The sequence below is a fragment of the Rhinopithecus roxellana genome, chromosome 12 (assembly GCF_007565055.1).
Source record: "Rhinopithecus roxellana isolate Shanxi Qingling chromosome 12, ASM756505v1, whole genome shotgun sequence".
NCBI classification, from domain to species: domain Eukaryota; kingdom Metazoa; phylum Chordata; class Mammalia; order Primates; family Cercopithecidae; genus Rhinopithecus; species Rhinopithecus roxellana.
Window position 1 is genome coordinate 105,702,915 of NC_044560.1, and position 12,474 is coordinate 105,715,388.

General features: G+C 56.2%; 1 protein-coding gene across 3 annotated transcripts; it reads right to left on the bottom strand.

The window, feature by feature from the left end:
- Positions 1 to 192: 192 nt before the first annotated feature.
- DMWD (DM1 locus, WD repeat containing) lies at positions 193 to 9,748 on the bottom strand. 3 transcript variants are annotated; one of them, XM_010377561.2, is made up of 5 exons: positions 9,220 to 9,747; positions 7,815 to 7,997; positions 2,820 to 4,115; positions 1,871 to 1,945; positions 193 to 1,523 (listed from the first exon to the last, which is right to left on the bottom strand). In XM_010377561.2, the coding sequence occupies exons 1-5, from the start codon at positions 9,658 to 9,660 to the stop codon at positions 1,476 to 1,478; spliced, it is 2,043 nt and encodes a 680-aa protein (XP_010375863.2). In that variant the 5' UTR covers positions 9,661 to 9,747; the 3' UTR covers positions 193 to 1,475. The 3 variants fall into 3 exon arrangements, with proteins under 3 accessions (XP_010375863.2, XP_030798697.1, XP_030798696.1); XM_030942837.1 differs by lacking the exon at positions 1,871 to 1,945; XM_030942836.1 differs by lacking the exons at positions 193 to 1,523; positions 1,871 to 1,945 and having other exon boundaries at positions 2,483 to 4,115; positions 9,220 to 9,748.
- Between the last annotated feature and the right edge of the window lie 2,726 nt (positions 9,749 to 12,474).

Consider the following 12,474-nt stretch of genomic DNA (forward strand, 5'->3'; position numbering starts at 1 on the left):
TACTAAAACGGGGCCAGTCGAGGCTGAGTGACCCAGTAGCAACCACCCCCTTGCTCCTGACAAGCTCCAGAGCTAGGGGCTAGGGGCTAGGGGCTGGGGGCTGGGTAAGAGAAATGGGCTGAGGCCTGGGAAGGGGGTGGGAGGCCAGGGCAGCTTCTTGGGTGACTCAGAGATGGATTCCGACTCGGACAGTTAAATTTAGCCCTCAGGCTCTCTGCTTTACACTTTTTTTTTTTTTTTTCCAGGAGGTGGGGAAGGGGTGGTGAGGAGAGGACCAGGAGGGGGCACCCTCAGAGCCTGAACAGGGGTGACCTGCTGCCCAAAGCCTGGGGGAGGAAAGTGGTGGAGCCAAGCCCTCCCCAGGCAAAGGAGACCCCAAAATAGCTCCTTGGCCCCTGGCCAGGAAGCCACATTCCTGCCCAGGCTGGGATTAGAAACAGAAACATTTCGGGGGGTGGAGGGTGGCGCGGGAAGACACTCCCTGCGGCTCCGAGAGCCAGGAGGGATCTGAGCTCTTCTTTCCAGTGTGGACCGTTCTCCAGAGTGGAAGTTGGGGCCTCCAGCTGGCCTGGGATGCCTGGGCCTTGAAAGGGCCAGGCCTGAGAAACTAGAGGCAAGGACCAAGGAGTCCCAGCTGGGCAGGGCTTGGGAAATGTGGTTCTGGGCAGTTTTGAGAATTTAAAAAACACCCAATGAGGACTTCGATGAGGGGCCCTGGCCGCGGGCAGGATGCTCTTCTCCCCGAGAGGGCCCTGCTCCAGTCGCCGGTGTGGGTCACCAGCTGTGTGACTCGCAGGTCCGTTCCCTCCCTGGGCTCCGGCTTTTCCTACTAGGAAAAGGTGTGGGAGGTGCTGGGCCAGGAGCAGGCCTGCACTCCTCCTCTGGGGAAAGTGGACTGCCTAGAACCGCAGAGCACACACACAGGTCCTCTACACCACCTCCTCCGAAGGGGACAGAGCCGCTGAGAAAACAGGGAACTTTAGTATAAATAAGAGGTCCTGGGGGACAGGGAGGAACCTGACGGGCTTCCATAATTTAACACTCTTCAAAAGCACAGACAATAGCAAGGGCAGCTGGGGTGGGGGCCAGGTGAGGGCTGGACCACCCCCAGCCCTGCCCACTCAACTAAGGGGCACACTGCAGACCTGGGGCTCTTGTGGCGGGGACGGGGAGTCTCTCCCCAGGAGTGACAGTCACATGCTGGGGACAGGGATGAGGGTAACACTGATGTTTCAGAGGAAGAGGTCATTGTACTTGGCAGTGGGTGGGGGACAAGGCTGAGGCCACAAGGGCCATTACATTCCCCCAGTGTCCGGACCAGTCTGAGGGGCCCCCAAATTTTGTGCAGGTTGGGGGACCGGAGCAGTCCATCTGTCATAGTTAGTCTTGTTAATACGTTGATCCATGAGGTCGGCAGGGAGGGTTATGGCTAGGAGGCTGGGGGCATGGGGTAGGGGGCCCCGATATCCACGGCTTCACACCACTGTGCCGCTTGGGGAGTTGCCTGGTTGGGAGGAGATGCCCTGGGGAAGATGAGAGGGAGAGATGGGAGGGGTTAGAGACCACCTGGACTTCAGCCAGTGTCAAGGGGAGGGAGCCAGCCCAGAGTCCCCAAAGCTGCTGCCACCCTGGCCTTGCCCTTGGGTCCACCCCAGACCCCCCCAAGGCCGCTGCTCTAGGTTGGGAATTTGCATCTTAGCTAGCTTCCTGTCCTGGCAGTCGGCACTTTCACTCAATCATCAAAAGTCCTCGGCGGATCCTGAGTGAGGATGGGGTAAGGGTAGGGATGTGAGGGGAGGGGGAAACGGGCTCCCTTCTAACTTGGGAGGGACCCTGAGGTGCTGGGGAAAGAACTCAGGGACAGTCCTACCTCTACCACTGACTTGCTGGGTGACCTGGGCCAACTTCCTTCCCCTGTCTGGGCCTCGGTCTCCTCGTCTGTGAACTAGGGAGACAGAGGGGTCTCTTTGAGGACTCAACCAGACTCCCCAAATCCCACCGCTCTTGCCTCTGAGGCACTCAGACTGTACTCTCAAGTTCTAGGGACTCAGGACTCTACAATTCCAAAACCGAAGATCTGAACCAAGCCACGGCCTCCAGGACCCTGGGCAGCTGAGTCCAAGCCCTAAGGAGCTGAGACACCCAAGACGAGCTCCGAACTTACAAGGTGCCAGGCCTGCTTTGCCTACTGTGACCTTTCCAATGCCACAGCCCACCCAGGAGGCAAACGCATCCACCCTCTGCCCATTCTACAGGCTCTAAGACTTAGGTGATGAGTTGGAGGTCAGAGGGAGCAGTGACTTGTCCCGGATCACACAGGGAGTGGGACTGGAACCCAGGCCTGGGATTCCCAGACTGTGCCTTCAGCAGGAGGCTCAGATCCTGAGTCCAGAACCAGGCTGGCAGCCACGCCCACAGGCTTGAGCTCGCCCCTAGAGTTTTGGCCTGAAGTACTCAAAAAAGTTTCACCATTTAAAAAACAGATGTTCAATAGAAATAGATTTTGGTTCGAGTGACGGGCAGTAAGACTTTGCCATGCGGGGCCCATCTGCTGCCCTTCAGACGGCCAGCCTTGGACGCCCCGTCTCCCAGCTGGCTCTCACACCCACCCCTCTCTCTGCTGCCTGCCACCTGGGGCTAGACCCTCTCACTCTAACATCTGAGAGATCTTGTTCTGAGACACTAAGATTTCCATGGCTTCCCCTCACCCCACGAAGCCAGAGGTGGTGACAGCAACAAAGCCCTCTCTCTGCCAGTGACTGCTTCTTCCCACCAAGGGTCCTGCCAGGTCCCCGGCAGGCTGGCATGGGGCCACTCACCGCCTTGCCCGGCCGGGCCCAGGTGCAGATGAGGCCCTCCTGGCAGGCAGTGATGATGCAGTCCTCCAAAAACAGGAGGACCGTGAGCCGCTCCTGGGCGATCTTCTTGCACACGAGGGGCTCCAGCAGGGGCACCTCATGGATGCGTGGGCACAGCGCGGTGCCCAGCACCTTGGCGGGGTCCAGGCGGCTGCGGGGAACAGGGCCGCTGGGCTTCTCCCCGCCGCCGCCGCCGCCGCCGCCGCCACCGCCGCCACCGCCACCCCGGCTGATGTTGCCCAGGCTGTGGTAGCGCTTGTGCTCCTTCTCGGCCCCCCGGTCCCGCCGCTCCTGCAATGTGAGCGTGGCGAAGCGGCCGATGCTGAATGGTGTGCCAGGCTCTGCCGCCACGCCCGGGCCGCCTGCCTTGCCCCCGCCCGCCGGGTGCGGGAGGCTGTTGGAGCGGGACAGCGAGCGAGGCAAAGGGCCCGGGCCAGGCTCGCCACCCCTCGAGCTGCTGGCAGCCGGTGGCGTGGTGCCAGGAGTGCCAGGGAGGGTGCGGGTACGGGCCAGGGGCGGGTGCGGGTAGAGCACATCTTCAGTGAGGTCCCACAGGCAGAATTGCGTGTCCTGGCCCGCCGAGCCAAAGCGGTAAGTGATGGAGCCAGCCTTGGGCAGTGGAGAGACCGGGGCGGCCCCGGCCGAGCCTGTGCCCGCAGCCTCGGGCTCCTCCTCCTCCTCCTCCTCGCCGCTCCGCTCCCCGTCAGCACCAGCTGCTGTCGCCACCTCCTCGGCCCGTGTGGTGTAGGGGTCGAAGGCCACAGCGTTGACCCAGGATTTGTGGCCGTGGCCTCGAGCCACCACGCGCCCCTCAGTGAAGGACCACACAGTGACCAGGTCATCTTCACCACCCGTCACCACGTAACGGCCGTCGGGGCTCCAGCACACACACAGCAGGCCCCCAAAGTAGCTCTTCATGAGCCCGCGCAGGAGCATGGAGTCGAAGTGGAAGACGCGCAGGCAGCCATCCTGGCTCACACAGGCCAGGTGCCGGCCATCAGGCGAGAAGGCGAACTCGTTGAGGGGCCCCTCGCCCACCGCCCACTTGGCCAGCGGGTTGCGGGGCGCCTTGCTCTTGGCAGCATAGACAGAGAAGCCCTCGCCCTGCTTCAGCAGGCTGTACTGGGGTGGGGCTGAGGCGCACGGGTGGCTGACGTTGTATAGGTAGAGGTGGCCACTGGCGTGTGATGCCAGGAACAGGCTCTCCGACTCAGGCAGCCACTTCAGATACGTCACCTTGGTCTTGTCGATCAGCCGCTGCCAGGGGAGACAGGGTGGGGTTGGGAGAAGGCAGTAAAACTCAGGCAGACCTTCTCCCCAACCTCAAGTCCCCAAGGCGGCCACTGGACATGGCCCCGCTCACACAGCAGGTCCCACACCAGGCCCAGGTCCTCCTCGATGAGAAGCTCCCAAACTGGAGAAGACAGATGGACACCGGGTCATGAAGACATGGGGGAACAGGGGCTGCTGCCAGGTGGCCACAGGGTGCTCCAAGGAGCCTCAGTGTCCCATCTTTGGTGAGGGGACAGTCCTGCTTGCCATAGAACTGTCCTGTATCTCAGGGTCCTCAACCTCTGGGCCATGGAACAGTAGTGGTCCGTGGCCTGTTAGGAACTGGGCCATGCAGCAGAAGGTGAGCGGTGAGCGAGCAGGCATTACAGCCTGAGCCCAGCCTCCTACTAGAGCAGCGCACCATTTGATCCTCATAGGAGCGCGAACCCCACTATGAACTGCGCACGCGAGGGAGCTAGGTGTGCCCTCCTTGTTAGAATCTAACACCTGATGATCAGAGGTGGAACGGTTTCATCCCAAAACCATCCCCCCAGCAGTTCGTGGAAAAACTGTCTTCCCTAAGCCAGTCCCTGGTGCCAAAAATGTTGGGGACCTCTGCTCTATCTACCTAACCCTCCCCCGATCTTTACTATGTCAGGCTTTAAGCAGGAAATTTCTTCGCAGAAAGCCAGCTCCTCAAAGGAAGGGATCTTTGTTTCCTTCGCTGTTCTTTAAAGCAGTGTACACAGGAGGCGGCTTGAAGGTAATTCCTGGACAAATGAGTGACAACCCCCCATCCTGCTAGGTGCTTAGACAAAAAACCTCAGCACCTGCCCTTTTCCTCACATCCAATCCTTCCACAAATCCTGTGGGCGCAACCTTCAAAATACACCCCGAATCGGCCGGCACAGTGGCTCACGCCTGTACTTCCAGCACTTCGGGAGGGCAAGGCGGGTGAATCACAAAGTCAGGAGTTCCAGACCAGCCTGGCCAATATGGTGAAACCCTATCTCTACTAAAAATACAAAAATTAGCCAGGCATGGTGGCGGGCACCTGTAGTCCCAGCTACTCAGGAGGCTGAGGCAGGAGAATTGCTTGAACCCGGGAGGCGGAGGTTGCAGTGAGCGGAGACCATGCCACTGTACTCCAGCCTGGGCAACAGAGCGAGACTCCATCTCAAAAGAAAAAGAAAAAGAAAAAGAAAAAATACACCCAGAATCTGACCTCCTCTCACCATCCCATCCAGCCACCCCAAGCCTGCAGTGTTGTGTGACTGGCCTCAGGCTCCACTGCCTGGGCCTGTCTGTCCTCTGCAGCAGGCACAGTGATGCTCTGTTAAGTATCTGTCAGCACCTGGCACTGTCCTGCTCTGAACGCTTAGCAGCCTCTCTCAAGCAGGGTTCCAGAGCCCAAGGCCCTAATGCCCTCAGGCAGCCAGCATATGCAACTAAGGAGCTGCTCTCCCAGGATGAGAGGCCTCCCATCCTTGGGAGAACTGAGCAAATAATCACTCCAGTCACTTCTGCCTTCCAGGGCTCAGGTGAGCCCCACCGAGAAAGGCTCCTCCACAGGTTTCCAACTAAGAGTAAGGCAAAGTCTCTCCATGGCCTTCCAGACTCCCCATGAGCCGGCCCCTCTGTTATTTCCTGGAACTCATCTACCATCCTCTCTCCCTCAGTAACTGCTCTGGCCACACGACTTCTGTGCTATCCTGCATTTGTCCTAGCTGGTCCCACTACTCAGAATGTCCTTCTTGGCTGGGTGTGGTAGCCCACGCCTATAATCCCAGCACTTTGGGAGGCCAAGGCAGGAGAATCGCTTGAGCCCAGGAGTTCGAGACCAGTCTGGGCAACACAAAGAGACCCCATCTCTATGAAAAATACAAAAGTTAGCCAATTCTGGTGGTGCATGCCTGTAGTCCCGGCTACTCAGGAGGCTGACATGGGAGGATTGCTTGAGCCTGGGAGGCAGAGGTTGCAGTGAACCAAGATCGTATCACTGCACTTCAGCATGGACGACAGAGTGAGACCCTATCTCAAAAGAAAAAAAAAAAAAAAAAAAAAGATGCCCTTCCCCAGGCAACTCTTCTCACCTGCCTCCTTCAGGTCTTTATTTCAATATCACCTCTTAGTGAGGGCTTTCCTGACCACCCTGTTAGACTCTTCAAGCTTCCCTCAGCCCCTTCCCCACCATTTCTTCTAAACAGGCCTTAATCACCTGCTGACACATGAAGACTTAACTTGATTAACTGTCCGTCTCCCCAGCTAGACTGAAAGCTCCAAAAGGGCAGGACCTCCTGTCCAGGGCCCTGAGATGTGATATCCCTACTGCTGGGAACGGTGCCTGGCACAGAACGGATGCTCAAAAACTATTTGTGAATGGATGAGCTAATGATTTTTTAATCCACTCACTATTCCGTTCACTCCCTTCAGCCATTCACTCATTCTGAGAATATTTATGGAACACCTCCTCTGGACCAGAGAGAATGAGACAGAAGCCAAGAGCAGTCCCTGCCCGTGGATAAGGTCGTTTACTGGTATCTCCGTGTAGGCCAAGTTGGCCCAGGACTGAGCAATCTCCATGTATGATTCTACAACAGCGGTTCTGCAAGGTAGGAACTGGAATCCCATTTTGCAGAGAAGGAGAAGTGAGGCTCAGAGAATGGTCACCTTCCCAAAGTCACACGGTGAGTAAGTGGTGCAGCAGGGCTTTGAATTCAAAGCCTCCAGAGCCCAGAACTCAAAGAGCAAGGGTATCAACTAAGTCCCAACTTATTGACTAGCCTCAATTCTCTAATCTGCAAAATGGGCAGCACACTTCTGTATCCACTGGTTGATGAAAACTCAAGGAGTGGCCAGGCGCGGTGGCTCACGCCTGTAATCCCAGCACTTTGGGAGGGCAAGGCGGGTGGATCACGAGGTCAGGTGTTTGAGACTAGTCTGGCTAACATGGTGAAACCCAGTCTCTACCAAAAATACAAAAATTGGCTAGGTATGATGGTGGGCACCTGTAATCCCAGCTACTCAGGAGGCTGAGGCAGGGGAATTGCTTGAACTGGGGAGGCAGAGGTTGCAGTGAGCAGAGATTGTACTAATGCGCTCCAGCCTGGGTGACAGAGCGAGACTCTGCCTCAAAAAGAAAAAAAAAAATTGACGGGCGCAGTGGCTCAAGCCTGTAATCCCAGGACTTTGGGAGGCCGAGACGGGCGGATCACTAGGTCAGGAGATCAAGACCATCCTGGCTAACACGGTGAAACCCCGTCTCTACTAAAAAATACAAAAAACTAGCCAGGCGAGGTGGCGGACACCTGTAGTCCCAGCTACTCGGGAGGCTGAGGCAGGAGAATGGCGTAAATCCGGGAGGCGGAGCTTGCAGTGAGCTGAGATCCGGCCACTGCACTCCAGCCTGGGCGACAGAGCCAGACTCCGTCTCAAAAAAATAAATAAAATAAATACATAAGTAAATAAATAAAACTCAAGGATTCAAGTATTCAGCACAGGGGTAACACAACATAGGGCCTGTGTACAGTGCAGCTGTCACTAGCTGCTGTCACCCCATTCTCCATCTCTCCCTGGTCCTGCCCCTCTCAGGCCTACACTGTTCCCCAGGCAGCTGCATCCTAATGGCACATAGTGGGTAGGTGAGAAGGCAGAGCAGTTGGGGGTTCTGGGGGCTGCAATCACCTCCTCATTGAACAGCTTGCTGGTGTCCTTTTTGATGAGATCCAGGTACTGCACCTGACCCGCTGAGAAGCCCACCAGCAGGGAGATGGTCTCGGTGGCAGCAGTGAACTGGTTGAAATCATGGCAGGTGGGCTGGGTGCCCTTGTAGATCCGCTTGTCAATTGGCTTGTTGAGGTCAATGGACTTGAGGGGTGGGAGAAAAGGAGTTAATGGTGTATGCCACTGAGAGGAAGGAAGAGGATGTTGAGGTTGGGGGAAACCACTAAGAGGAAGTAGGGTTAGAACCCAGAGGGAAGTGGGGAGGTGAGGAGGTGGATTGGGAAGGAGGGGGCAACCACAGACAGGAAGGGGACCTAAATCACAGATGGAGTAGCAAAAAAGATAGTAAGGATCCCCCTTGACCACAGTGCCTCCCCCAAACTGGGTCACCCCTAATTCAGAGACACCCTTGTCCGCAACTTCAGGGCTCTGGGTGCACACAGTTCCTGAGCTCCGATTCCTTTTAGCCCCACCACTCCACCCTATAACCTCAGCAACTCCCTTAGGACCTAGTACCACACTATTCCAAGACCCCCAAACCTCAAGGTCACCCAAATTCCCAGGACTCTAAAGCCTAACATCCTAGTATTCTCTTCACTTTGGAATCCCTAAACCGCCACAGTTCAGGGACCCATCAAAACTCATAGTCTCCCACATTTCAGGCCCATTTACTACCTCAGGGCTCTGAGGATCCCCATCATTTCTGGGACCACCACAAGTTTCCCAAGGTTCTCACCACATCGCTTTAGAGATGCCCTGAATCACACCTGCAGATTCCCCTGCCAGGGCCTCTCATCCCCTTGAGAGCTCCCATCAGCTTCCAGACGCTCCTCCAGGACCCTCATGACCGCCAGACCCCAATTTTCTCTAGGATCCCATTCAGCTTCTGGATCCCCTATTACCTTCAAGGCCTCCATCACTTCTAGACTTCTCCACATTCCTGGGCTCAATCTCAAGACCCCTCTCCAACACCTCCAGGATGCAACACTGGGTTCTCCATCACCTCTGAGCTTGCATCACCTCATGATTCCCCATTACCTGCAGAATACCTGCCACCCCAGAACCCGGGGGATCCCACCTCATCTCAGATACCCCATCAAGTCCAATACTCACCATCCCAGAACCCCTACGCACAACGGGGGTAAAGGGGATTTCCCCCATCACCTCAAAGATGCCTGCCCAGCACCCCGGGGGCCTCCCATCACATTTCAGAATCTTATACTCCCTCCAATGCTGTCGCCCCAGGACGTCCATCACATTTAGGATGCCTATCTCAGGGCCCTATGTCAATTCAGGCACCCTCCTATCAGTTCTCTGGAACGTCCATCCTTTCAGTACCCAGGGCCCCACGATGCAGGCCGCTCACCCGTTGGCTCCCACGGCGGCAGCAGCCTGGGTAGAAATAGAGCTCACGGCCCAAGTTGAAACAGACGCGGTCTCCCCCCGAACCCAGCCCCGCGGGCGTGGCGGGCGGCTCCCCGGCCCCGGCGCTGTCGGGCTCCCCGAGGCGCACGAGGCTGAGGCGCACCGCGGGCAGCGCGGGCCCGGGCCCGGGGCCTGCGGGCGGCGGGGACGACGCGGGGCCTGCAGCGCCGGGACCGGAGGCGGAGGCAGGGCCGGGCGGGGGCTGCGGCGGCTGGGGCGGCACCGGGGTCTGGGCGGAAGCCGGACCCGACCTGCGAGCGGCGCCGTCGCCCGGGAGCAGCTTGTAGAAACCCTCGCGCGTGCGGAACTGGGACTTAATCTCCGCGCAGTCCCCCATGGCGGCGCCGGGGCCCGAGCCGCCCTCCGCGCTGCCCGCCGCCATCTTGGGCGCCCCCCGGGCCCCGCCGCTGCCGGACTGCTGCCCGCAGCCGGGCCCCCTGCCGGAAGCCGCGGGCCCCCTCCGGAAAAGGTGGAGTCGTCGCCCAGGCAACGCCTCTTCGATTGGCACCCAAGTCCGGAGGCGGGACGAACCCCCACGGTCGCTCGGGTAACGGTGCTGAGACTGTGGGCGGGGCGAGGTGGGCGCGGCCTTTGTGCCTGTGACCGACTTGTAGTTGACTGCGGGGGCGGAGCCCGCAATGGAAAGAGGCGTGGCCAGTTAGAAAGCTCAAGTCCTTAGCAACCGCGCCCTGGGAACCGTTTGCCTAGCAACGGAGGGACCCCACCAAAGAAGCCCTCATCCATAGTCCAGCCTTCCCATGAAGTCACAGCCGACCCCAAGTGACCCTGGTCTCTCCTTAGACGCCCAACATACACTCTCCTGACCTCCAATGTTTCCCACTAACATATTCAAATCCCTGAATGACCACAGCATCTGCTACCATTCTTCCCCACCCTTGGTGACCCGCCAAATCCCTGTGTCCCCACACAACTCAAAGGACTTCCTCTGACCCACTATTGATTAATGCTAACCGCAAACATCCTTCATATTTTCCACCAACCTCCAATATATATTTCCATGACTTTCTTATTTCCAACAACCTTACTTGTCCTCCAAAACCCACCTCTGATTCCCAAATTGTATTGATCCCCACAGTGCCCCAGTGTCCCAGTGATCCACTCGTAACCCAAAGTCTCCCACTGATCCCAACAGCTCCTACTCATAGCCAGTGCTCCCCATGTCTGCTGAAGTCACCCAGCCCCATCATAGATCGTTCTAGTCTCACGTAGTCAATAGCCTCTACGATTTCTCCTTAGTGTGTCCCAAGGGCATCTCACTCTTAAAAAAAAAAAAAATCCTACAATGGCTCACGTCTGGAATCCCAGAATCCCAGCACTTTGGGTGGCTGAGGTGGGAGGATCACTTGAGCCCAGGAGATCAAGACTGCAGTGAGCTATGATCACATCACCACACTACAGCCTGGGGGACAGACCCAGACTCAGTCTCTCTAAAACAAAAGAAAGAGAAGAAAGAGAAGAAAGAAAGAAAGAAAGAAAGAAAGAAAGAAAGAAAGAAAGAAAGAAAGAAAGAAAGAAAGAAAGAAAGAAAGAAAGAAAGAAAGAAAGAAAGAAAGAAAGAAAGAAAGAAAGAAAGAAAGAAAAGAGAGAGAGAGAGAGAGAAAGAAAGAAAGAAAGAAAGAAAGAAAGAAAGAAAGAAAGAGAAAGAAAGAAAGAAAAAGAAAGAGAAAGAAAGAAAGAATAAAGAATCCTACCATGAACTTGACATCTTACACCAAATCCTTCTCCTCTCTTGCATCACCATCTTAGGGTTAGATCTGCTGTCCACTCAGTCAACCAGGCCACAGACCTGGGTGTCTTCCTAGATGTGTACCATTTATCTTCACTCTCCCCTGCTTACAGCCTCCAAGTCTTCTGCATTCAACCACCTGCAATTCCTCTTTCTCAGTTCCTTGTTCTCCGCAGCCCCGATCCAAGGTCCTCCTCTACCCAAGCCCTTCCCCCACCCCCACATCAACCATGTCTCTTAGTCTCCCAGATTTCTGTCTCACCCCCACTTCCACCTTTCACCTGGCATGTAGAGAGGTTTTTGGGTTTTTTTGTTTGTTTTTTCGTTTTTTTTTTTTTGAGACGGAGTCTTGCTCTGTCGCCCAGGCTGGAGTGCAGTGGCTCGATCTGAGCTCACTGCAAGCTCCGCCTCCCGGGTTCCCGCCATTCTCCTGCCTCTGCCTCCCGAGTAGCTGGGATTACAGGCGCCCACCACCACGTCCGGCTAATTTTTTGTATTTGTAGTAGAGACGGGGTTTCACTGTGATCTCGATCTCCTGACCTCGTGATCCTCCTGCCTCAGCCTCCCAAAGTGCTGGGATTACAGGCGTGAACCACCGCGCCTGGCCTTGTTTTTGTTTTTTTTTAGACAGAGTCTTGCCCTGCCACCCAGGCTGGAGTGCAATGGCACCATCTCAGCTCAGAGATGAGGTTTCACCATGTTGGGCAGTCTGGTCTTGGTCTTGAACTCCTGACCTCAGGTGATCCAGCCACCTCGGCCTCCCAAAGTGCTGGGAGTACAGGCATGAACCACAGCACCTGGCCTTTTGTTTTGTTTTGTTTTGTTTTTTGTTTTTGAGACGGAGCCTCGCTCTTGTCACGTGGGCTGGAGTGCAATGGTACGATTTTGGCTCACTGCAACCTCCACCTCCTGGGTTCAAGTGATTCTCCTGCCTTAGCCTCCTGAGTGGCTGGGATTACAGGCACCTGCCACCACACCTGGTTACTTTTTTGTAGTTTTAGTAGAGATGGGGTTTCACCATGTTGGCCAGGCTGGTCTCAAACTCCTGACCTCAGGTGATCTGCCCACCTCGGCCTCCCTAAGTGCTGGGATTATGAGTGTGACCCACTGCACCTGGCCTAGAGAGGTCTTTCTAAAGCATGAATATGATCAGGGCCCTCCCCTGCTCAAATTCATCTGTAGCGCCCTAGTGCTCTCAGGGCAAAGTTAAACCCCAAGTGATCTGGCCCCTGTCAACCTCTTTTCAATCTCATCTCTCACCACTAACTCCTCACACTATCTATCACCTAAAATGAGGCTTGAAAAACTACCCCAATATATCACCCTCTCTCTTGCCCTTGGGTCTTTGCACATTCTGTTCCCTATCCTTGGAATGCCTTTCCCCATTCTTTTCTTGACCCTTTAAGAGTTGGCTCGGGAGCTCCGTCAGTCCTCTGGGCTTCCCCATTT

What these genes read in the sequence shown, in the direction of transcription:
- DMWD (XM_030942836.1), bottom strand. Translation starts at nt 9,660, where the DNA reads ATGGCGGCGGGCAGCGCGGAGGGCGGCTCGGGCCCCGGCGCCGCCATG. An exon ending in GCCGCCGTGGGAGCCAACGG is followed by an intron (nt 7,998 to 9,219) that starts GTGAGCGGCCTG and finishes CCACCCCTCAAG; the next exon opens with TCCATTGACCTCAACAAGCC. An exon ending in GCAAGCTGTTCAATGAGGAG is followed by an intron (nt 4,116 to 7,814) that starts GTGATTGCAGCC and finishes CTCCCCTGGCAG; the next exon opens with CGGCTGATCGACAAGACCAA.